Consider the following 23,488-nt stretch of genomic DNA (forward strand, 5'->3'; position numbering starts at 1 on the left):
TAATGAGTGTATGACCCCCTTGTATAAGGTTACCCTTGCTAGCCTTATTCATACTTCTGGTTAAGCATGAGTCATGTCTCTTGAGGCGAAACAAGTACCGTAACGAATGTCCTGGGGCAGTCTGACAAAAAGAATAAACGGTTCGTAGAGACCCTGGATACTAGAGAAGGGTTGAATTGGAGTCGATACTCTTGGTCTTTGGAAACACTTCCCATGGTCTTCTCGTCCGGTTTTATGTCTGGTTCTACTCATTCGTACTATCGTCCACCTCTTTGGGATTTTCATTGTGACCGCGGGGCTACCGATGGACGATATCTCTAACGCCACCAAGAGACTATCGACCCTTTGTGCGGCGAGGCGACGACTAACACATCTCGCGTGGCCTACGAAGCTAAAATGCTCGAGCGCTTTGACCAGACCTAACGCCATTCCAGGCGGTGCTGACAACTAGAGACTGGCTAGATCACAGCGGCCCGTTTCCGGACGAGGTCGCCCGCATTTGGCATGGCAGCTGTGCCTGTCTCAGGCCATGAGTGAGTCGAGCCAGCACCGAGGTAATAAGGGACCATTTCCCGTCCTTTCTCACGGTTTGTGGAAAGGCCGTGCTTGGAAAGGCCTGGACGCCTGGATAGCGACGCTAAAGAACCCAGGTCGTCGGGAACCAAAGAGAGGGCTTACCGAGACATTCTGAGGTCGCCGTTAGTCCCAGTCATTCAGGACAAAAACCATCCGTCTTCACGAACACCCATCGTGCTCCTGGAGCTTTGGCCATTGCCCAAGATCAAAAGGGGATTCGCCGTGGCGGCAGCCCTTGGAGCCGTGCCTCTTCTAGAACGGGGCCTGAAGCCTCGTCGAGTTCAGGCGTCTTTCTCGCCAAATCTACAACGCTAATGAAGTCTGCAGACTCGCGCCTTTGACGTCGACCTCACAATCGCCGGATCCGATGCTGACAACAAGTCGAAGAGATGGCCATTGGAAGGCATCCTCGGACAATAAGCTGAAGAATTCCCGGGATGAACAGAAGATGTTGCCAAGAGCCCATAGATCCAGTCTGTTCTCTTGACGGATTAGCTATGGATGCACCGAATAGTTGATGACTAAAACCGCGCCAGTGGCCCATGGATTGTCGGGTTGCGCAAAAACAAGCTTCCAGGGGACTCGTCTTTGGTCGCGGCTTCATAATTCAGTGATAGGCTATCATCACTCTGGCCATCAAGGCTGAACAAGGAGCCGGTTTTTCTTTGCATGGCAGGCGTTGACCAATTGTGACGGCAAGATGCAGACAAGCTGGTTGAAGCTGACAAGAATGCCTCGTCTGAGTCATCTCGTAAGAGAGCTTGGGGACAAGCGTCAATATCAGCAGGCAACGAGGAGGGGAAACTCAAACTGGAGCAGGCAGAAGCCTAGTCAATCCAAGTTACATATATCTGAGGTCGTACAGCTTTTGGGCCAGTATTCCATCGGCCAACTTCGTCGACGTCCCACCCTGAACCATTTCGTCAAATTTCAATCAATACTTGCGTGCGACATCCGACAGATTTGCACTGTACAACCCCGCACCGCCGAGGAATCTACCAAAACAATGAGCGACGATAGCGCAAAGTGGGAGCCCTCGAAGCCGGCCTCGTCGAGCTGGGACGAGGCGCGCATCATCCCCGCAGATGGGTGGGAGCGCATGAAGAAGGGACTCACACCACAGGATATGGACGACCGCTGGGCCATTGTCCACCTCGAGAAGGACGGCGAGGAGAGCGTCGTCTTTGCCCGGAGTTGGACTGGATACACTCTGGGCAAGATCACGGTCGAGCCTGCAGGAGATGATGGCAAGAGCCGTCGGATAACCAAGTTTACATGGGAAACAGACAGGGAGAGATGGAATGTCGAGGATCCAGGAACGGAGGCAAGGGACTTGGTTGTGAGGTTCTCGAAGGGTGTTTTTCAGGTTGACTTGGCGGATGAGCCTGCCTCTGAGTAGGACAATCAGCCGAAGAGAACATGGACCGACTGATCAGCCGTCAAACTTGACTGGAATTCCACGAATCAAAGAATCTTGATCAAATGATAGCTAGTCTTATCAAATACGTTTAAGAGTTGATAGAGGGTGATGTACCTTCGCATTAGGAACCCAAGGGTGTCCAGTCCCTTTGTTGTGTAACGCGCCCTTCCCCATCGCCCGCCTCAATGAAATAACTTCCAAAGCCTGCATGTTGTGGATCCCACGACAAAGACACGGATGTGAAACGAGCTAGCTACATAAGTGGCCTTTTGCATCTTCCAGGCAACAATCCCGGTGTTTCCCGAACACCAACATCCGCATCTGTAGTGTAGTGGTTATCATCCTTGCCTTCCATTCCAACACCTGGTTAGCAAGGGACCCGGTTTCGATTACCGGCGGATGCATCACGCGGATGATTATGATTTTGCTTTTTCTCTGCATTTCTGAGTCTGTTGTTGAGCTTTTTACGAATTCTCTCAAGTCGCTCACAGGAACACCCTAATCTATATATAAGCATAACTAATTATATGCATTCGGCTGAAACCTTTTGATGCATGCCATCATACATTAGAGTTTCGCGGTCAATGAAGTGTAAAGCAGGTTGATATTGGAAATACAGGTCCCTGCAAGTGCGAGCACACTGTAAAACTCGATCGTTAGACGTGAGGGATGTGTTTCTATTGTTCTTTCTTGAACTCAGACTGACCGCCCAGTATTCGCATTTATGTGTAGGCTTGTCCCTATGTGCTTGCCGTTCGAGTCATTCCAAATCGCTCGAGAAGAAGAAGCCAAGTAGAGAGAGGTGAGTCGAATCCTGTATCTGACTACAGGACTCCAAAAAAGACTTGCAGTAGGTAGCCGAGTGTATACGACTCTGCAGGCGATAGAAGCAGGCTGGGACAGAACCGAGCATCCACGTCGTGATCTTTGCCGTCTTGAGGCTGCCTTGGTCCGTCGGCCGGCTGAAATGTTCATGAATGCATACACGGGCACACCAGTACAACAAAACGCGGCCGAATCAAATGATATCCCAGATTAAATCCGTGATTTCCTGCCCATATGTGACACTGGTCTTCGGATCTGATGCCTCTTACCCCGTGCCGGGTATTTGAGTTGCATGCGGCACGGTTAGACCGACCTTCCCGAAGAAGTGAGGGTCACAGTGCACATGAACTCTCACTATCGCCATGCATGAGTGAGAGGGGATAAGAGACAATTTCATGTTGTCACCACACGTGTTGAGATAGCCGGTTGGTTATGTGAATTAATGTTACAGTGTTGTCCCCTTTGTGGAACATTATCCAGCTCAATATCCTACTAGGTGGCCAGTCAGAATCATCATTTCCCCCAACGGCTTGTCCTGATGACCTTTTCCGAAGCCAAGAAAGGCATCGCCAATCCAGCTACATTTTCATACAAGCCGTGCGTCTTGACTTAGGCCCTGAACCTGCCCATAATCTACATGCTTCGCCTTGGCCTATAGACTTGGCCAGATCAAAGTACGGGTAGTACTTTGAGAGCTTGCTAGAACCCAAGTTACAGCGGCATGAGACATAAATTAGGTACATGCGCAATTGGCTCTACAGGAAGTTGCTTCACTGTAAGCTCTACGATGTCGCTTGAATCTGGTAGACACTGGTATAACTCGTACACTGTATTGAGCGCCAACTGACGATCGAACTATGGCTTGGACAGTCTCAAAACTATCAGCCTGGACGCCAACCGCACATGGTCATCAATTTCTCCTGTTTAAGACTGACTTGAAAAATGATACTTCTTTAGCGAGGCCCGAGGCCACTTTGTCAGGTTTCTCACAATACCATAACGGAGGGGAGTTCACCCGCACGTGGCAGGTGCCACAGAGTCGTAAGCAGGCTACACGGACATACCAAGAAATGACTCGATACCCTGGAGCATAGATCATGCGCGAATCCGAATATTGGATGCAAGTCAGCGCAAGTGTTGTAGCCAGAGTCAAGAAAGGAAGCTGTTCCAGGTATGGAATGCAAGTCAGCGCCGATATTGGAACTTCCGTGGCTTCGTCCAGACTGGAAACGCTAACTTTGGGGTGTTCGGTCTAGACTCAAGATCCAACTTTTGGGGGCTCATAGTGGTATTGGTCGCGATGAGATCTTTTCCAAGAAAAGCTAGTGAAGATGAGATCTTGGGAGGTATATTAACCTCTCCGTGTCACGCCCATTCCCCTTGAGTATCTCATCATCCACAGCCAGCATCTGCTCTTACAGTTTCAAGCATAGGTAGTCTCTAGCCTCTTTGATATTTCCCACTATCTCTGTCAACGACAAAGCCGAAATGCAGTCCGTTATCACCATCGCCACCCTGATCACCGCCGCCTTCGCCGGCGTGATCCCCCGAGATGAAGCCAACGGACCCGTCAACATCCCCGTCGACAGCGTCGGCAACCCCAAGGGTGATACGGTTCAGGCCATCACGCACTTGTACATCTGCTCCGACGCCAACTTCTCCGGCCGTTGCCAGAACTTGGAGTCCAACACTGGCCAATGCTGTAAGTTGAAACTCATCTAGCGCGTGATCACGGCAAGGAATGGGAATTATTGCTAAACTCAGGCTGCATCTAGACGACTTGGGCAACGGCTTCAACGACGTTGTTTCATCGCTTGGGCCTGATGCGGGAACTTCTTGCACTATCTGGGAGTAAGTGTTTCTTAGTACTACGCATGCCCTCTAGCTATTCTGAACGACTCATTTCACTAACACACCTACAGGAATGCTGGATGCACGGGAGCCTCCATCGTCAATATTGTCAACCCTGGTATCTACAATCTCGCTGACTCCAACTGGAACTTCAACGACAAGAGTACGTACCCGTACATGCTTCTTGGCTTCCACTCAAGACTAGAGAGAAACACGTTCAGACAGATTGCTGACTACTGCCTTTGCTGCTAGTGAGCTCCTACCGGTGCTTCTAGGTCCGGGTGACGCACCTCAATCAGCACCGACGATCCAAAACTACAGCCACTCTGAGGCGGATGACAGATAGCTCTCAGCGGTGCCGAGTATCGAGTTGCAGCATAGTATGGTTCGAGGACGCGTTGCAGCTACTGGGGTATTCTTTTTTCATGGTAGAGAGTTTGAAGGGCACTGTTGGTATCCCTATTACAGGGTAGTTGGTTCGAACCGTGGGTTGACGAAGAGATCAATTGAACTATATGAATATCTGCGTAGTAGGTGTAAAAAGGAGGTTCCAACCGTAGGCTGGGCTGGCTACGATGACCGTAAATAGGGCCCCCAATTGGCCCCTGCGCAGTCGGCTGTATGCCGCGGTCGAATTGGACTTCCAATCCGACAGGCACATAGGGATAAGAGATGAGAAGTAGGCCCAAAGTTGGTTTAATGGTTATACGAAGTCATCTAGATCAGTGTCTGCCAAACCGCTCACAAATATCGACTGTGTGATAACTGTAAAAAGCTTGCAGACAACCCCACTTCGTATCTTAGTAAGGGGAACGTAAACGGCGAGCTCAAAGCTTTACACCACCTCAGTCAAAGTTAGGCGATAGTCCGAAGCTGTAGTTTCAAACCCAAATGATGGGCATGAACCCGGTCATTGATTTGCCCTTTTTGTAGTCATAGAATGACTATTCACACGCCATGACTTCCAAATCGTTTCTCTCCATATACCCCTTCAAATCCTTCAAAAGAGCATAATCAAACTGCCCGAACTTGATCATAGTCGTTCCGCTGCTCTCTTCTCCCTTGTCCTCGTAAAACGGTTCTGTTGCATCGCAGACCACGTCGAGGCCAACGTGTTTGCCCTTGCTATCTCTAGCATGGATAAGCATAACGCGATCGAGTGATTTGGACGGGAGAAAGATTCCGTGGAGCTCAGAGGTGAAGAGAATTCCTTGGTCAAGCAGTTAAAACGCTGTTATATAAACTTAATTAACTAAAAGACTTAATATAAAGAAGAGAGAAATAAAATAATAGGTAAAAGCTACAAATAAATATCAAAAGTCCTCGAGAGTCCTCCTCCCTATACCGGTTCAATCGGATCTTTTCTTGGGATACGTGCTGTAGCTATGACGGACTCTGCTTGGGCCCAATCGGTGGTTCTGCGCAAAACGCCGTCGGCATCCCACTTAGTTGCAAAGGGCAGGATTTCCAAATAATCTGTCGATTTCCAAGGCGCACGCATATTATTTCCTTGCACAAGCCACCGCCCTTACTCTACTTAGCCATCCGCCTTCTAGTGTCTGACTCGTGCGTTATGGCGATTGACACCGCTCTTGATTCTACTACGCAGTAAGTTGTGTCCTTCAACTAGAAGGCCCAGTTGCTAGAACTCTCTTCAGATGAGCCGACGGGAGGTGGCCCGCACTCTTCAAAAACAATTTACATCTAACGTCGGCTTCGACAACGCCGTTGAACAAACTTTGCCTTCATATTAGCTCCGACATTGATAACTTACTTGGACCACTTGGGTTCCAGTCATGGTAAAGATAAAAAGCCCACCATATCTGTCACGAGAAGAGGTAGGTCACACGAAATTACCTACTAGCATTCAAATCCTCACTTCCATCCGAGCATTACATACCGAAGATAGACGGAATTATAGAGACAACACCCAGTCCCAGTAAAACTCGGCCCAAGTCACAAAATGAAGGCTGCCATCTTAACACTTCTCGGCGCGCAACTCATTGTAGCCGCCGAAACTACATGGTGCTGGGGCGCCCATAGATCAAATACTCAGCGCGTTAGCAAAGGGGATGTCGAATGGGCTTTGAGACACCGCACCACCGAGTTGGGCTTCCCCGGCCGCCAGACCATCTCCTGGAGATGGATTCAGTGCACCGAAACCGACGAGTACAAGTCTATGGATGTTGCTGTTGTCACTACACCGCGCAGTAAGAAACTAAATCGTACTTATCTTTGAAATCATACCAGAACTGATCTTGAAATAGTTGTCACCGACGGAGCTCATACTCAGCTTGCCAATGGACAGGTGATCTGTAGAGTGGGCGGGGAGTACTTTAAATGCTAGAGGAAGGTGTTTTACCTAGGGGCTTTATCGTGTTACGGCCAGCTGGTCGTAGTGAAGTATATTAGCAGAAGTCGAGGCTGCGGGTACCAAATAGTGTCGTGGCCGTGACAGCTTCCCTGAAGCTATGTGCTGTAAGTCGTAAGGCTTTGGTGGTCAATCGTAATCTTATTAGAGGGGTTCTTAGTTAAGATAGCTGAAAGTGATCGTGAGATCGAATACTAAATTGATTGCTGAAGAAGCTATAGAAGTCCGTTCTTGAGCCTAGCTCAAGTCCATCCTATATATAAGTCTTGTTCCTAAACATATCCTTTGTTGGTGATCAACTTGTTTGTCGAGTGATCGCTTAGTGGATATTGGTGTGTGTAAGGCGCAGGCGCTCATTGATCTTATCTTATCTGCACGTGACTTTGCCACAGTTCTTCCGTTCCGCGCGAGTCACCCTATGTTCCCGTCCGCTTGTATATATCGTGTGCCGCAGCCGCCGCAAGCCTGCGGGGCAGGCCCTGGTCTTGGTTATGCACGTTGGGTCGTAATGGTAAGAAGCGACTGTGCGATGTTGTGGCGGTCATATAGCCCGAGATTAAATTTCACGATTTATTTAAAAGCGACCTTGGCGATATTATTTCACCTTATTCCAAAAGTCAAGATGAATGACGTAGTTGAAGGGAGTGTTGAGCTAGTTGGGTTTACCTGATTGAAGTTTTATAGCAAGCCATAGGTTACAAAGCCTGAAATATACCGCCTCTGGGTAGTTAATAAGATTAGTCCTAGTAAAGTCGACTAGGCTATTTTCTGGCTATTTTACTGAAGCAAGCTCCTTTTTGCCCCTCCACACCCTGGTCTTGTTAAGAGCTTATCGTCTCCGGACATGTAACTGCGAGAGCTAGACTACAACTATGAGATGCCTCGGTATATGTTTTTCTTTGTTCTTAAAGGGTAAAAGCGCTGACATATCCCTCCGTTGGGTTGTTCGGATGAGTCATGCGAAGTTTTGCACCCGAACCCCAAGGGCATCGAGTACAGGACCATGAAGAGCCCTGCTCCGTATTGGAGTAAGACCCATCTGTATATTGATATCCAAGATGCTGGCCCTGTGCTGCCGTAGCATAGATGAATGCCCAGCTTGACGATTCAACCGTGTCCCAATCAAATTCACCCTGATAGCTACTGCTTCCAGTAGGCTTGTTGACCTGCACCTCTGCTTCGCAATGGGGGTATTGAACCGAGGTGCCTACTACGTTCTAAATCTAGCGTGTCTTACACAGTGTATTCTTTCCACAGGTCCGTGTTCCACTCAGCCTATTTCTCTCCTCGCGGGATGACGGGATGCCTGGAATGTGGCAGTAGAATTTTCTTTGTTTAGCAGGGGCAGAACACCATCCATTTTGAAATCGATACATGGGCCCGATAAGTAGACAGACTCCATCCAGCTCATTCAAGACGTAGTCGCGTTTAATGGCTGTCTTTTGATGCCACTATTTATATTGGTCGTGAAGTGATAGAAACTCGTCCATTGTAAGGTCGACGTAAAAAGCAGGCTGAGGAAAATCGTGTGTTTCAGGAGGGCTAGAGTCTAGAGCATATGAGCTCAGGGCTGTCAATGCCAAGATAAAGATGGCTTTGAAGAAAAACATGGAGATTGAAGCTGCAGTTCCTAATGTGAGCCAATATTAATAACTGAAGATAACTGTGCGTCCGGTGATTACGTTTAGGCTTGAGCGTCTAAGGTGAACGGACATTTGTTTGATCATTTACTTACATTCTGCGGAAGCCTGCTGTCGTCTCTGGGCTGGAGGGATCGGCATCCCTCCGGCCGCCCTGCGCCGCTACCCGGGGTTTCCTCTAAGGCACGGCCCAACACCAACCAGAATCCAATCAAGCGCCCAAAGTCCCTTACAAACCTTCCAGGTCCGGTAAGTGGAGCAAGACTTCTGCGAACCCTGAAGTTCGGAATGGAGTTGTACAAGACTCCGGCGGGCGTCAATCCTTGGGAGACAGCAATTGACTAGAAGTCAGGGCATACTGAGGTAGTAGTGGTTGTCCTGGTCATATGGTAGGCTTTTAATGACAGCTCCGCACAAGTCACTATCTGGATCCTGCCGGGCCGACTTGTCAGGCGAAGAATACCACCAGATATCTTCGTCATCGGCAGTTGGTGGAAATTTCGCTTCCCATGCAAACGTCAACTATCGTCGTACTTGACCAACGGGTAGCGGGCACCATCAAGATGGAAGCTGCAAAGGTCTTGATTGTATGAGAATCTGACGGAAACTTCGTGGCTGAAAGTCTACCCCGGAAATGTGAAAAAATATTGACAACCCGGATCGCCGGGAAGTCCTTAAGACCCCCTCGACCTCCTTCCCACCTCATCATCAAACGTGTAATCGCAAAACTGCAACATACGCCACTCATTTGAACATATTATAACAATGCGTCTACCTAATCTTCTCGTTGTGGCGATGCTCCTCGGCCTCGGCGCCACCGCCGCCTTGCCTGTCGAAGATGTCACGGACATGACAGACTTCGAAGACGTCGCAAATGACGCATTGGCGAAACCACCTCCTCACAAAGTAGAAAAGCCATGGATGATGTGGGGTGTAAGAGAACCACCAAACACCAGCAAGGCCATAGTGAGAACTAACGATGATGTTAGATGTGCGCTATAGCATCGAACCAATGCATCATTCACGGGCCTCACGGTGAACGCAGATACCAGTGCAAGAACTTTGTTCGTACCCATCTTTTTGTTCCGACTTCCTCCCCGCGATGTTTGGAATGTAGAGGGAGACAGCTAATGGTTTCCCGCTGTAATAGTGTACAAGGGATGGGGGCACGTGTCGCGGACAATATACGACAACACCACGCATTAAGACTAGGTCCCATTGCAATTAGGCGCTTTTGAGGTCGGGTCTCATGTGGTGTCTTTCTTTGAGGTTGGGCTCGGCCGGTGCTCAGCCATGGAGGTCGTCAATTTGAGCCTAGATGGCGGATACGGAGCAGACGCGATATGTCAACCGAAGACTGTCTAGTCAACGGATATTTGCACGTTTGATGATTGGGTGGGCGAAGCACATGCCGTCAAGTCTCATCGTTTCAGCATTGGAACGTATGTTGAGTCTTCATGTCCCTTGACCTATTCGAGACTGAAACTTTCACTTGACTTTGGGAGAATTTAGGTGCTTAAATATGATTTCATTACTTGTCAACCTTGAAAGGACTCTGCTTCCGTGTATCCTAGGGGAATAACATCGCGAAATTAACCTCCGAACCCAATCACAATTTGACGTTGGGAATCTCAAACGTCTGCACCATCTTGGTCTCAAAGTAACTCCAGAACTTGGTCCCGCTGATCGTAGTATCAGTCGCCTGCACATAGCGATCACCGCTTCCAATCTGCGTTCTCCACCGCGTGACAGTAGCACCGTTCGTCGACGCTTGCGAGAATCCGCTCAGGTCAAAGTTGAGGTACTGCGCCGCGCCCCAGTTAACAGCAACGATGATAAGCTTCGAGTTGGCCGCATCGTATGCCGCGACGACATTATCCGAACCGCCATCCAGAATACGCATGCCCTCGCGGATATGGCGCGCAAACTGCGCAAAGACAAAGTACTTCTGGTTCGCCGAGCCAAGCGTACCAGCCTCATTGTCCGCATCAATAACACCCCAGCCGCCGCCGTCAAGAACCTGCCAGTACACCCAACCCGTGGGCCGCAGCCACCGGAAGTCGAGAATCATGTTGCTCACGAGCCTCTCGCCCGTCGCGTCGCTCTCGCCGTACTCGCTGTTCCAGAGACGGAGGCCGCGCGCCGAGGCGAGGGAGTAGACCTTGTCGCGGGCGCCGCTGGCGTACTGGTACCCGTGGACGTTGATCCGCGCGACGTTCTTGAGGGCGGCGTCGCCGAGGTTCTGAAGTGTGGTGACGGCCTGGTCGTAGTAGGACTCGTCCGAGGCGGCGATGGACATGCTGGTGAGGCCGCGGTTGTTGAGCTCGGTGCGGAGGTAGTTGATGATTGTCGCCTGCGTGGCGACGTCAATGTGGCAGCCTTCCTGTGTGCCGTCGGCCTTCCACCAGTTCGCGGTGGGCTCGTTGAAGGGCTCGACGGTCTCGAAGGTGATGCCCCAGTTGTCCTTTGCGTACTTGGCAATATTGGCCATGTAGACAGCGTGCTGCTGGAGGTTCCACGACTGGATGTTCTCGCTGCCGTCGGCGGAACCGGACGGGTTGTGGTTCTTGGTTGCCCACCACATGGGTGAGTTGGAGAAGAGCTCGAAGCGGTTTGCGCCGCGGCTCTTGGCCTTTTGCATCATGGTGCGCTGGTTCACGTCGACGTCCCACTTCCAGGCAGACGAGGCCGGGTCGGTGTTGGTGTAGTCGACCCAGTGTCCGTCAATCTGCCGGGACGCCATCATCTTGGTCGAGACCACCATGCTCTCGCCGTTGATGCTGTTCGTGCTGCAAGCACCGGCGTTGTGACGAACGATATTGAAGCCCAGACCGGGCAGGCTTGCGCCGCCGAAGGTGGTGGTCTTGGTGGTGAAGAAGATGTCGGCGAGGTCATCGCGGGTGCCGAAGCGCTTTGCCCACCAGGCGAGAGAGGTTCCCCATCCCTCCCAGGTGCCACGGTTCGACTTGGCGTCGATGGTGGTCGTTGTGTCTGCAGCAGCGGGGGAGACGGAGGCCAGGCTCACGGCCAGGGCGGCAAGAGTCTTGAAGTGCATGGCTAAGAGATCTGAGAAGCCGGGACCTGCTGGGACGAGAACTTCAGGTACAAGCCAGGACAGAGGTTCGTCTGCTTCTTATGCTCTCACGATCCTACGCAGCCAAGTTGACCTCCTTCCCTCAAGTGAGATACGGGAGCAGGGGAGCTGACTCGAATGGTGGACCTCGTATGTTAGAGTGCCATAGTAAACGGGGATACGCGGGCCGTGTGATAGCTTGAGTCTCTTGGAAAGGGAAGCTAGAATGACCCGACCTAACGGTTTTATTCAGTAGTAACTTAGCCGGACCATTGGTCGTTCGTCGAAACGGCCGTTGAGTCGCTTCTGGGAAACGGAGCTCGGTCAGTTGGGTCCGGCACGGATGTGGCGTTGATGGTGGTTAAGGATCACGTAGAGTCTCGAGCTCGAGCTGTGCCCCGCAGTCTGGGCGAGGGCGCGAGGGGTTAATTCCATGTTTAGAGTTAGATTATCAGCGACAACGTGGTGCCGGGATCCGACGGACAGTATTGACAAATTGTCCGTGAATAGAAGGCGGATACGAGCTCGATTATGATCGCCAAGCTGTATTCTACTACGGGATCGTTAGTCAAGAGTAAGATAGAACGGCGAAGGGGCAGAAGGGAAACAGATCTGATTCATGGCGGGCGTGCCTGAAAATACTGTACAAGAATGCGCAAAGCGATAACAGGTATGGATACGATACCAAACGTGTCCCCTGGGTATCCTGAGTCACGACATCAGTCTAAGCCAAATGCGTGGCCCGCCGTATCCCGTTTGCCAATTCATATTCCAACACATCATCATCATCCCTCAAAAGCCGCCAATGCCTAGCTCCAATCCTCCCCGCATATGCGACCCAATGTGCGTGCCTGGAAACCCCCCAAGCTCGGTAGAATGGTATGCTGCGCGGCTAGTCTAGACTGTATAGTCTGGAGAACGCGGGGAAAAGTGCCATGCTTTGATGGTAACATGCATCGAGAGGTGTCAGCGGCGCAACCCGCTGCCGCGTCTGCATTGGCGGAAGATCATGCAAGCGGCATTTGGTACCTGGTCCATCCGGCTCCGCGATCCGCGGACATGTCATGAGACTTCTGCCAAATTTAGTCGCAATTTGGGGTACCTTTGGCCATGGATTAGCTCTCGGGGCTAAAGCGGGACAACCTGCATGTGAAATCCAAGTTAGCTGGTTTTTGAGCAAATGTTTGAACGGAGTATTGACATACAGCCCGACGGCAAGTTTGGTAGGAAAACAGATAACGGAGTCGCAAATATGCTTGATCGCAAGCAATTGTGGTTAATGAGCTCATGGCAAGCTTGGTAATGGTCAAGACGCATCTGCTTTTGCATTAGAAACGGACGAAGCTTATCGGAACAATCAACGCAGACTTACCTTTGCGACTTGGCGACTGTGTAATCATACAATGTCGCGCAGGCAAGTAGGATAAAAAGAGTTCTTGTTTCCGGGCGAGAGATCAGCAATAGCCCAAAACCATCAGTGTCGAGCCTTTCTCTTTCTAGTGGGCGTCTGAGGGTTATTCAAGCTCGATGCCCGCATGCCCGCTCTGGAGTTCCGCGCAGTTGATTTCTGGACGATGGTCTTTGAGCTAGCGGGAGATTTATCCAGACCAGGTGTTTTGTTAGTCAATCCCAACCGTTCAACAGTGGTAGGCGGCGAATCGATTGGGGTTCCGAGAATGACCGGCAGCCCAGATCCAGAAGGCGCAATGGGTTTGTTGCAGGCCACCGAGGGAGTTGACAAGCCCTCTCGTATTCTGGCTTCAAGCTCGGCCTTTCTGGCAACTTTCACCTTGGCCTTCAGAGCGTAGATCTCCTCGTTCAACGTGGCCATTTGTGCAAACAGGCGCTGATTCTCGGCATCGAACGCGTCTCTTTCGGCCTCGGCTTTCTCGACAGCAGCAAGAAGCTCAGGAATTCTATCGGCCGGGTAGAGCACCACTCTCGGCGGATGACCAGCCTCAAGAGCCTCGACATCGTCAATGGCTCGCACAAGTCGAGCACTAGCGATAGCAACGCATTCGTCAAGGATAATCGGGGTCGCATTCTCCTCGCGTATCAAGTCTTTGTACAGCGCCGACGTTTCTTTCATCTCGGCTCCCTTCTCGTTGTGAGCGACGATCAAATCGCGAAGCTGCCTATTCGCCTCTTTGTGAGAGATGAACTTCGGTCCCTTGGGGGTGGCTTTGCGGCGCTCGGAGGCCGGCTTGGTAGGGGTCGAGGGAGCTGAGGAGGCACTCGATGAAGCGATGATGTCCACGTCGGGGGTCTTGGCTCGGCGGGCGCTGGAGAGATCGAGGGGAATCGGGGTGTCGTTGACTGGTGTACCTTCATCGTCCGTCATGATGTCGGTGGTGCCTGTGGTGCTGCCCATCGTCGCTTCTGAAGGAGTGGCGGCCGACATGTTCTCGGTAGTTACCCGCGGGCTGAGTTTCTTCGCCCTGGCTGTGAGACTTGTTTTAAAATCCTCGAACTCTTGAGGTTCTTCAGTCTCGTCTTTGCCGAGAGAAGCTGGACCCGAATCGTCTGCTTCGTAGTTGGAGTTCTGGATGATACGGCCTTCGCGCAAAGTGGATGATAATGATGGAAGAGAAAGTCTGTTGCGACCGGAACGAAGGCTGCCACGAGTGGGAGATGAGGTATTGGATATTTGGGAGCCAAGGTTGAGGGACACGCGAAGTTTTCGGGTGGTCAAGGGTGAATCTGGCTGATGGCTGGTGATATTATTGCCAGCAGCAGGAGAGGCAGAAACGGCAGGAGCGGCCGGGGACCCACCACCTCCCATACTTCTGGTTCTAGCCATCGTGGTGATAACTTTACCCTCGATCTCCTTCCAACAAAACAACGGTCAGCTCGAACACTCGACTCCAAAGAAACAGCTCGAAAAAATTGGGAGGCGCGGTGGAGGAAACTCACGATCAGACCGGTCAATCTTTCGCCTATCCTTCAGCAGTGTGCTCGTCCACGATGGCGGCTGTCGTATATTGCGATTGGCAAGAGACGCGTCTTGAAAAGCAGGGATATGAAGACACCGAATAGAGGTTGGGAGAGCAGAAGTTTTGACAGGTTTTCATTGGAAGCTTGGATATCTTTTAGTGGTACGAATACTCTCTGGCTTAGGCCTTCGAGACGGAGCAGCGCATCGTGAGCATCGTTCTCGGTCAGCAGGAAGCTAGAGGCCAGCGAAAGTAATGAACAGTGAAAAGGACAAAGACTGCCTCATACCCTTGCTCACTAGATATCTCGAAAGGCTCCTGATCGGGGTTCATTCCTCCAACAAGCGCACCACGCTCAAAGAAGCCAAGTACGTCCCCTTTCCCATTTTCCTTTCACCAAGGGCGTAACCACTAACATAATGCCAGTGCCATTCTGGATCACGTCGACTTTAATAAAAAGGATTAAACTACAGGTCAACAGCATGGCGGCTGCCCCTGGATCTCCCTGGTGGCTGCCAGCGGTGACGAGCTCCGGTCTGATCTGGTTAGTTGGATTGCCAACAGCACGATGGGAAAGACCATCACCTTGTGGAATACTCCTGAGGCGGTCTCATCTCATGTTCCAGAATATGAAACTATGGCAGAAGTCCAGGTCACAAACAGATTCCTGAACATAGGTAACTTGGGTAAGATGACTCTTTTTCGCGATAATATTACAGGATGATGGATGCTAATTCTTCACTCAGGTCGACACATCGACTCTACAACGCTGAGAAGCATTTTTAGGCTCAATTTCAAACCGTCATATGAACTACCTCAGCTGAGCGACCGGGCTCGATCAATCCCCGGGCCCGGAAGCCTGCTTGATCTCCCCGCCTCCGAGCGACATCCTCCCCACTATCTGCGGCGGAGGCACGGTCAAGAGGCATGGTAAGCCTCGCATCAACCTGATAGCGATGCGTAATGTGTCGCTGGTTAGTACTGACCTCCGGTTTACTACGCTGACTGACCCGTCGAGGCGCATGGCGCGCGTAACAATGGATGCTGCCGGAGCGCGCAAGCTCCAGTCCCTTGGAGGCGCGAGCCTTAGTACGCACGCTAATCATCAGAAGGCGGCCGACGAGGCGAGAGAGAAGTCGCAGCGCAGAGAGGACGAGGATGACGGCATGGTTGAGGGCCCCAGCAACGACGGCCCCGGTATCGAGAATACAAGGACAGTTCAAAGTCTCGTCTGCCAACTTTTGGTGGGCCTTGATGACACTTTGAGGTCCACGCTTCACCCAAGCATTCAGCAAGCGGCCGTCGTCTATAGGCCTACCCACGGCCATCGGCAGCCAATCTCGTTAACAATGGAGACTCAAAGAACTCGCTCCCGAGATCATCTACAAGCTGTTCCCGTCGTCTTCACTGCGGGAGCAGTTCACTCCAACCAAGTCGGATGCCGAGCTTGCGAAAGTGATACAAGCAGACCAGCCTTCCTTGATTTTATCGATATCCATCCCCGAGCTCTTGTATCGATGCTGAGGCCATTATATTCGCTTATTTGTTCATCGAGGGATTGCCCTGACGTAGAGGTGATACCTAATGAAAGAAAGCGGGATTATGTTGCAGTATAAAAGTCTGTCATACTCGACGGCATGCTCGCTCTACTCAATCTTTACCCTGAGTCCAGAGTCTGACGTAACTTCAGTATTTGTTCTTAGTCATCATCAAACCCTCGGCTCTTACTTCATACCATTTCTCTAAACTAGGACAATTGCAAGTTGTCGACCTGAAGCAAGACTGGGTTCCCTCTGTTTTCTTCGATACCAAACGCCAGTCAAAAAGCGTCTTTCATCATGGCTTGCCGATCGTAACTCATTTATCAAAGCTAGAGGGTTTGCACATTCCACCGACCCTGCCAGCCCTATCCAACTTGGCTTCATTCGGAGGAGCAAACACCAACGTCATCCATCAAAACTGCCGTCAACTGCAGATCTCTTCCTCTAATGTTCTTCTCTGGGCCTGGTAGTCCGATCCTGAGCCAATGTATGGTCTGTTCTTAAATATCGTACTACTCCCGTTGGTTATAGGAACACGGAATACCTCTCCGTTAAAGTAGTTGGTCGCAGCCGGGGAGATCTTACAGCGACAAGTACCCAGACCGAAGAGATGGAGATGTCTACACGCGAACTGGATCTTCTGATTTATTTTCACCGCGTTTGGCAAGGGCTTTTTGTCCACGGTCTGAGGTATACGGCGGCTGATGATTTCAATATTCAGGTCACCTTGATGGTGATTACCCTGTACGCGGCGCTGTTGGCCAAGCTGCAGGACATGTGGAGAGCGTACAAGGCAAAGCTGATTTCAACGGCTAATGCCTCGTTGTTATTAAAGTTTAGAAGCTTCTAACGTTAACGAAAAATGGTATCGGCTGACCACGACTCCAAGACCAACGCATACGTGCGTGTGAGGAGAAGGCTGAGAAGGACTCCCGGCGGAGGGTTTTAAACTGCCCGAGAACCACTCTCAATTGGTTCATTAGTCGTTCTACTTCATAGCCGAGGACTCTACGATTGAAAGCTATTGTTCGGTCGCAAGGAAATATATGGAAAGGATTTTCATCCTTACGTTTTCCCGCCCTGCAAGAGCTTTCTCTCGCTCATCGAAATCATACGTGAGAGGCGTGATGCCAAAGGCAAAGATATCGACGAAGATTAAGGATTCTCTGCTGAGCCTTGCACCCATGTCAGATAATTACAGCTGGTAGTAATCCACATGAAGCTTTATCTTGCTCAATATCCTCAGCCAGATCAATCGAGCTTAGTACCAGCAGGGAGACAGACGGATGACATCAAGGACGATTTCCCAGATTTGGAGCCAGAAATTAAAGACATGTCTACAACTACGCGAAGAATCGCTGGAGGCATCATGGCTTATCCAGCATGTCCCCGATGCAGAATCCCCCACGGGATCAACGTAACGATGAAGCCAAAGGATCATTCAAATTCGGAGGACATAGGTTTAAGACAAAATAGTCATCACATTCACTCAAGTAGTAGCGAGACGGCTAGGTGGAGTATTCCTGGTCCACGCATCGCCGTCATAGAATACTTGAAGAGAATTGGAAGAAGGAGTTCAATGGCAACTAGATCGCTCCTTCCCATTTATCTCACTTTCCGCGGAATAGGTTCTGCTTGTCCAGCTTCAACTTTTCATGCCGACCAATTATTCAATTTTTTTTTCCACCACCATATCTGTCCGCAGATTCCTCAATCCAAACTTTTCCTCTCTCTCACAAACAATCAGATTTTCTATCGAGGGAAATAAGCTAAATCATACGAGTAAGTCTGTGCTTTCAAAATTGCTTTCTCCCTTGGCTAACAAAAGGCTCAGAATGGCACCTTCCCTCGAACAAAGAGTCATCGAGGCACTCGAAAAGTGCTCCTCCGACACAGACACTCCCTTCGACGATGTCTTGCGCGTCGCACTGAAGGTCACGCAGAAGATGCTTGAGCAGGCCGATCCACCCGAAACCGCCGCACCAGTTGTCCCAGCTGTGGCATCTGTCCCCCTCGTCGCTCAGATCCCTCCTCCAGCTTCTGCCCTAGCTCCTAAGCCTACTGCTACTCGAGTTATTGCTTCTCTTGTTGCACCTGCCAATCCTGGTACACCTGGCACTCGTCGAGTTCTGCGTACCGCGCTTCCATTGACGATGGCTTCTGCTCGCAAACAGGCCGCCCGCGAAAGTGTCTCACCGACCCCGACTGTCGGTGACGAAAACGACGACAGAGACGAGTTCGTCTGCGAGTTCGCTGGCTGTGGACGCTCTTATGAGCACAAGAGCTCTCGCAACCGGGTACGTTTCTTGTCTTCCTAAACCGACGGGACCTTTGCTGACTTCATTTGCTACAGCACTACAAGGTCAACCATGGCGGTCAGCGTCCCAGATCGAAGTAAGGGGCATTCTGCAATTTTGCGGTTCCAGCGTTCGTTTCCGAAGAAAATTCTTCGCATAGAAGCCTCGAGTGGTAGGATGCTTGGGACGTTATTCAAGTGCGAGAACTGACTCCAACTGCGCAGACATGCGTCAAGTTTCTCCGCATATCCGTCAGTCATAGGCCACACGCTACCTAATACATCTTGGTTGTGATACATGATCTCCTTTAACATCTCCCCTCATTCTCCATATTATTGTAGTATTTGTTTCTCATGGAGCAACAAAAACTCGCCACTCCGAGCCCTATATCTCAAGCAGAATCTGGTGTCAACCGGTGTCATTATATTGGGAAGGATCATTTGTCCTTCGTTTCCTCTAACGGATCGATTGGTCTGCATCCCGGAGAACGCATTGCAAGTTGCGACGCTGTTCAGCTGGGTAGACTTCGCCCGGCACTATATAAACGCGTGCACCCTTAAGAGCAAGACTCCCGAGATCTTGGGCGACAAGGCGGCGACGCACATAAGGAAACTCTCGCCAGGCTCTCGCCATCTTCAAAGGCCTCTGAAGAATAAGCAGTACCTCGCGAGAGGGAAAATGAAATAATCTTGTCTACCGACTGTGCTGGCAAGACCTGCTTCAAAGGGTAGCTTACGGGCCTCCTGTTATTGAGGCATTCATTTGAACGGGAGTTCTCGAGTTCATCGCATTCTATGAGGGCAGCCAGTGAGCTATCGCAGTGGCTTTGCTTATCCCGACAACTGGGAATACTACCATGTCAGGCGCGAAAGGATGTGGTGTTTATAATCCTGACTAGGACTGTATTGGTACAAAAAACAACGAGCGCTCAAGTTACCTAGCGGAAGGCCCTTTCATTTACCCAAATCCAAAGGCGAAGGGGAAGGTTGGCAACTGTCCTTCTTCACTGTTGAGGAATTTGACTACATCACTCACTTCTCTCCCCTATAATTCCTTGTCTTTTTTTTTTTGGTCACAAACAGAACGATGATTTGACTACCCAGAATGGATAAGTTTTATGAAACCCCTCGCCATGGGCTAAATCATTACACACCGTGGCATATACACGGATTACTACCTTCAGTAACAAGGCGTTACTCCCCAAGCCCAACACCTCAAAGCCCCTGATTTCGGAATGAGCGGAGAAGATTCTTGATAGAATATACCGTTCCCTGCTATCGGTGCAAGGAGCCAAGGAATTACTTCCTGCCTGCAAGTCTTGGTTTACCTGGCGCCGGGGCCTGGGACATAGCCGGCGAGGCTATTCGCCACCAACAAAAGACTGTGGGATGGGTGAAGACTCAAGGATATCATCTTCCGTCGCATCCAACGGCTCCTGTTCTGTTCAAAGCGCCTCTTTGAGGTCTAGTTGCGTCCACCCTGGCCAGACTCATCGATGGCTTCACATGCATGGAATTGCCATGGACATTGGCACCAGTTCAGACATGCGGAATTATATAAAAACGATGAAGAAGACACCGAATCGTTTGCCAAGTGTTTCTTTATCGCAATGATCAATACATAAAAGACGGACACGTGGGACGCCTTAGAGGAAGCATGTCGTCATTGTGGACAAACCAGTCAGGCACGAAATAATGTTGCAGCTCCCCGTACTAGATGTCAATAGCACCGTGTGTATCGGCGATGATAACCCTTACGCTCGAAGGTTCGACTAACAGCAAAGCTTGTAAGGAGCGCCAGCAGAAGACGACTCTGTCAACGGGATCTGCTTTTCCGTTGAGTCTTCCGCTGTGGCGGAGCTTTCTAGCAAGCCACCTCACAACACCGTTCCACCAAGAGTGCGGATTGGGGAAGAATTCTCCGCTCCCTTTGCATTCTCGAAGGGCATCGCAAACCGCAAAAAGATCAATAATGACGATACTACCGCAAATTATCACCCACCGGCGATTATGGTGTTGGCTTCGATGCTTGATCAGACGTATGCCGTGTCCGCGGACATATTCGACAGCCAGAAGCTGATGGCAAGAGTAAAAGAAGAAGAGTCGTAACCAGACATAACATCATCTTAAGATTGCCATTGATCAACAGCACATAATTTGAAAGTCACTCACAGCGGAGATAGAGAAGAGCCCGAGTACGAGAATAGGAGACTGAGTGCATGAACGACTGCGAAGACTTCTACGACTCTAGGGACGACCATAAGGCGACGATAAGTGAGAGTCAGACGACCAAGAAGACATACTTCGACATTCCCTACGAGGAAGACTCCTTCGACTTGGCCATTGAGGATAGCTGAGCGACTCAATCCAAAATTCAACTGAAAAGTAACTCTGAGTTTCAAATTTCTCAACCACACATTGGCAAGGCCGACAAAAGTAGGATGAAAAAGAGACTGTCAACACAGAGACAAGAGAACGAAACTCAAATGAAGACGTTGGTGAGGTGCCTGCTTCGAACAGCAAGTAGATCACTCGCAAGAGAGAGAGAGAGAGAGAGCACAGGGCTGCCACGGTCCCCAGATTCGGTGCGTATTCACGACATCAGCAGTGCATCAACTTGAATATACGAGGAACATCAGCCTCTTTCCTCGGGGCGAAGGCTGCAATCAGAATTTTCACCTGGAGACTGCACCTTCCATTCTCTTTTCCTTCTTTTAGCCACCCACCTGTATTTTTCCCATTTCTTTTTCTCAATCGCACCTCTCTCACATTCTCTTCCAAGTCAACACGTTCGCTTGTATTCCTTCACCGGTACAACAAACGAACACCCTCTTCACCAAGCCATCAAGTTAGTCTCAGACCTGCATTGCATGGGTAGACAACCCTGCTACCGTTTGATACGGCTAACTGATGGATTGATTATCTAGGATGAAGCACGAAGCGCTAGACCCGGTCAACGAGGGTGATAATGTAAACAACAATCTCGCTGACGCCGATATTGCCAATGCCAGCGACAACGCGAACCTTCCTGCTCCCACTTCCATGGGCTTGGCCAGCCAGAATGTCAACACCTCTCCCGACGCTGTACATGGACGGCTTACTACTATCACAACCCAAAATGCTGCTTCAGCTAGCGGTGAGCATCGACAGCTTCATGGCGACGGACGTTCCGCATCAGCTACTAGCGCCAAGAAGCCTGCTGTAGCAGCAGCAGCAGCTCCATTCGGCGGCCGGCTACGAGTGCGGGACCCTTTTTCTGGCCGACTCGTTCGGGTACCCCAATACCCGCCGGGCTACTGGACCCATGGGTGGTACGTCTGTGAGGTTCCAGGATGCGGCCGTCGGTTCACGCTCAGGAGCTCGCGCGATCGTGTGAGTCACCTCATTGCATATTGTTCATCGATATCCTTACTAACCCCTCTAAAGCACTACCAGACTCAGCACCCCGTTACGAACTGAGCTCAGGTGCGATGCGTCCGTGAAAATTCAGTACTCTTAAGAGTCAAAGGATGGACTTGGGAGCCAGTCGTCTGGGAAGCAACAAACCCGGCATGGCATGCGGAAACAAGAGCCGAAGATACCGTGCTTAAACTGCAAGGAGCTGCTGGAAAGAGCTCTACCCAGCAAGAGAATCTCATTATGCGGGCTGCCCAGCAAGGGCATCTCATGTTGGCAGCCCCCCCAGCAAGGGCATCTCATGTGGTGGTGGTGGTGGTGATGGTGATGATGGCGATGGCCGGACAATAGTTCTATCTTTAGGAATTTCCATATCTTGAACCCTGAGTCCTTTGATAGTACACCAGGCCTTGTTTTCTGCTTCACAGCGTCAACACGTTCCTTTATCATTGCACATGAGCCGAGGAAAAAAAGCCTCCGCCGCTTTGATAGGTTTCCTTCCTTCATGTCCTCGAACTTTAATACAGCTTTGTCTGCCATCTGTCTGAGCAAGAAGTCTCATGGTATGTTATGTGGTGGACTGTCTTCCTTCTTGACAAGTTCATGTCCTTCCCCTGAAGAATCGTTGGTCTGACAAATTCTCATTGCCCCTTTTGTGGGCCATCTAGATCAAGCGCCTTCTTACTCTTTCATCAAAATCACACGTTCACCGACTGCGGCTGGACATCTCGAGCGACCTGTACCTGCCCATCTCAACCTCCGCCTCTACCTGGCCTGCACCTGTCCTACTGACTGACTTCCTTCCCTTCCATATCCCTTAGCGATTCGGTCCCCAACATGACAACAGTCTAGGTGAAATGTTTTCCCCTCTCTCCTTCGTTTTTCTTGTCTTCATTGTTCCTGACTAGTTTTTGTGAATCGAAGAAGCTTTTTCCGATCTTACACTTCCAGGGTGTGCGCTTCCTTCCCTTCACCGCTCTCTATCACCGCCTTATAGCACTATTGCCCTTTCACTTCTTATCATCCGGCTTCCCTCATTTTATCGGTAGCTTTGAGATTATTTGTGCCATCCCCGTCTGAAGCTCTCACCGTCGCATCTTTGTTCACTCAGCATAACAATCCTTTTTTTCATGAGCTTGGCTCTTTCCAAGCTTTTGTCAATTTCTCTGGTTTGTCCTAACTCACATCAATAAGCTGCCCTTCACAAAGCTCACACACATCAGGCACTTCCAAACACCGCTGTTTCTCTTCATCCAGCCAAGCATAGCTAGCAAAAACAAACTTCGGTAAGCTCCCTCGATTCCGTGTTTCGTCTGGCCCACCAAAAATAGAATGATTCCGTCTGGATACATTGAGTGTTATCATTTTCCAACTTTATAGGACATAATCCAAAGTGCTTCAAGACTGCTCTAGGTTCTGCAGAACAGCTGTTGCCGCCTAGATCTAACAACATCGGATATCTTCTCGCCCATACGCTGCCCAGGATCCTCTTTAGCCGCAACCCGTGTTGCGGGGTTCTTTCCCGGCTGGGTCATCTGCTCGAACTATTCTTTTTGCGGATCTCCT

The 23,488-nt window shown here is 50.4% G+C and overlaps 9 protein-coding genes across 9 annotated transcripts; 7 read left to right on the forward strand and 2 right to left on the reverse strand.

Moving 5' to 3' along the window:
* Nucleotides 1-1,582: 1,582 nt before the first annotated feature.
* CABS01_13764 (uncharacterized protein) lies at nt 1,583-1,975 on the forward strand (the record flags this gene model as incomplete). The annotated part of the gene is made up of 1 exon (XM_060547106.1): nt 1,583-1,975. The coding sequence occupies one exon, from the start codon at nt 1,583-1,585 to the stop codon at nt 1,973-1,975; it is 393 nt and encodes a 130-aa protein (XP_060394449.1).
* A 2,334-nt stretch (nt 1,976-4,309) lies between these two features.
* On the forward strand, nt 4,310-4,947 carry CABS01_13765 (uncharacterized protein; the record flags this gene model as incomplete). Its single annotated transcript, XM_060547107.1, has 4 exons — nt 4,310-4,523; nt 4,597-4,672; nt 4,744-4,835; nt 4,925-4,947. The coding sequence occupies 4 exons, from the start codon at nt 4,310-4,312 to the stop codon at nt 4,945-4,947; spliced, it is 405 nt and encodes a 134-aa protein (XP_060394450.1).
* Nucleotides 4,948-6,635: 1,688 nt separating this feature from the next.
* Nucleotides 6,636-6,911, forward strand: CABS01_13766 (uncharacterized protein; the record flags this gene model as incomplete). The annotated part of the gene is made up of 1 exon (XM_060547108.1): nt 6,636-6,911. One exon carries the CDS (start codon nt 6,636-6,638, stop codon nt 6,909-6,911), a length of 276 nt encoding a protein of 91 aa, XP_060394451.1.
* Nucleotides 6,912-9,448: 2,537 nt separating this feature from the next.
* Nucleotides 9,449-9,889, forward strand: CABS01_13767 (uncharacterized protein; the record flags this gene model as incomplete). Its single annotated transcript, XM_060547109.1, has 3 exons — nt 9,449-9,616; nt 9,673-9,751; nt 9,834-9,889. 3 exons carry the CDS (start codon nt 9,449-9,451, stop codon nt 9,887-9,889), a joined length of 303 nt encoding a protein of 100 aa, XP_060394452.1.
* A 403-nt stretch (nt 9,890-10,292) lies between these two features.
* On the reverse strand, nt 10,293-11,738 carry CABS01_13768 (endo-beta-1,6-galactanase; the record flags this gene model as incomplete). The annotated part of the gene is made up of 1 exon (XM_060547110.1): nt 10,293-11,738. One exon carries the CDS (start codon nt 11,736-11,738, stop codon nt 10,293-10,295), a length of 1,446 nt encoding a protein of 481 aa, XP_060394453.1.
* A 1,492-nt stretch (nt 11,739-13,230) lies between these two features.
* Nucleotides 13,231-14,556, reverse strand: CABS01_13769 (uncharacterized protein; the record flags this gene model as incomplete). The annotated part of the gene is made up of 1 exon (XM_060547111.1): nt 13,231-14,556. The coding sequence occupies one exon, from the start codon at nt 14,554-14,556 to the stop codon at nt 13,231-13,233; it is 1,326 nt and encodes a 441-aa protein (XP_060394454.1).
* A 164-nt stretch (nt 14,557-14,720) lies between these two features.
* Nucleotides 14,721-16,213, forward strand: CABS01_13770 (uncharacterized protein; the record flags this gene model as incomplete). Its single annotated transcript, XM_060547112.1, has 6 exons — nt 14,721-14,732; nt 14,874-14,913; nt 15,163-15,366; nt 15,436-15,619; nt 15,708-15,933; nt 16,067-16,213. The coding sequence occupies 6 exons, from the start codon at nt 14,721-14,723 to the stop codon at nt 16,211-16,213; spliced, it is 813 nt and encodes a 270-aa protein (XP_060394455.1).
* A 1,852-nt stretch (nt 16,214-18,065) lies between these two features.
* Nucleotides 18,066-18,628, forward strand: CABS01_13771 (uncharacterized protein; the record flags this gene model as incomplete). The annotated part of the gene is made up of 2 exons (XM_060547113.1): nt 18,066-18,527; nt 18,584-18,628. The coding sequence occupies 2 exons, from the start codon at nt 18,066-18,068 to the stop codon at nt 18,626-18,628; spliced, it is 507 nt and encodes a 168-aa protein (XP_060394456.1).
* Nucleotides 18,629-21,454: 2,826 nt separating this feature from the next.
* Nucleotides 21,455-21,985, forward strand: CABS01_13772 (uncharacterized protein; the record flags this gene model as incomplete). Its single annotated transcript, XM_060547114.1, has 2 exons — nt 21,455-21,898; nt 21,953-21,985. The coding sequence occupies 2 exons, from the start codon at nt 21,455-21,457 to the stop codon at nt 21,983-21,985; spliced, it is 477 nt and encodes a 158-aa protein (XP_060394457.1).
* Between the last annotated feature and the right edge of the window lie 1,503 nt (nt 21,986-23,488).

Source organism: Colletotrichum abscissum (genome assembly GCF_030869225.1).
Source record: "Colletotrichum abscissum strain IMI 504890 chromosome Unknown Scaffold_48.1, whole genome shotgun sequence".
Classification (NCBI taxonomy): domain Eukaryota; kingdom Fungi; phylum Ascomycota; class Sordariomycetes; order Glomerellales; family Glomerellaceae; genus Colletotrichum; species Colletotrichum abscissum.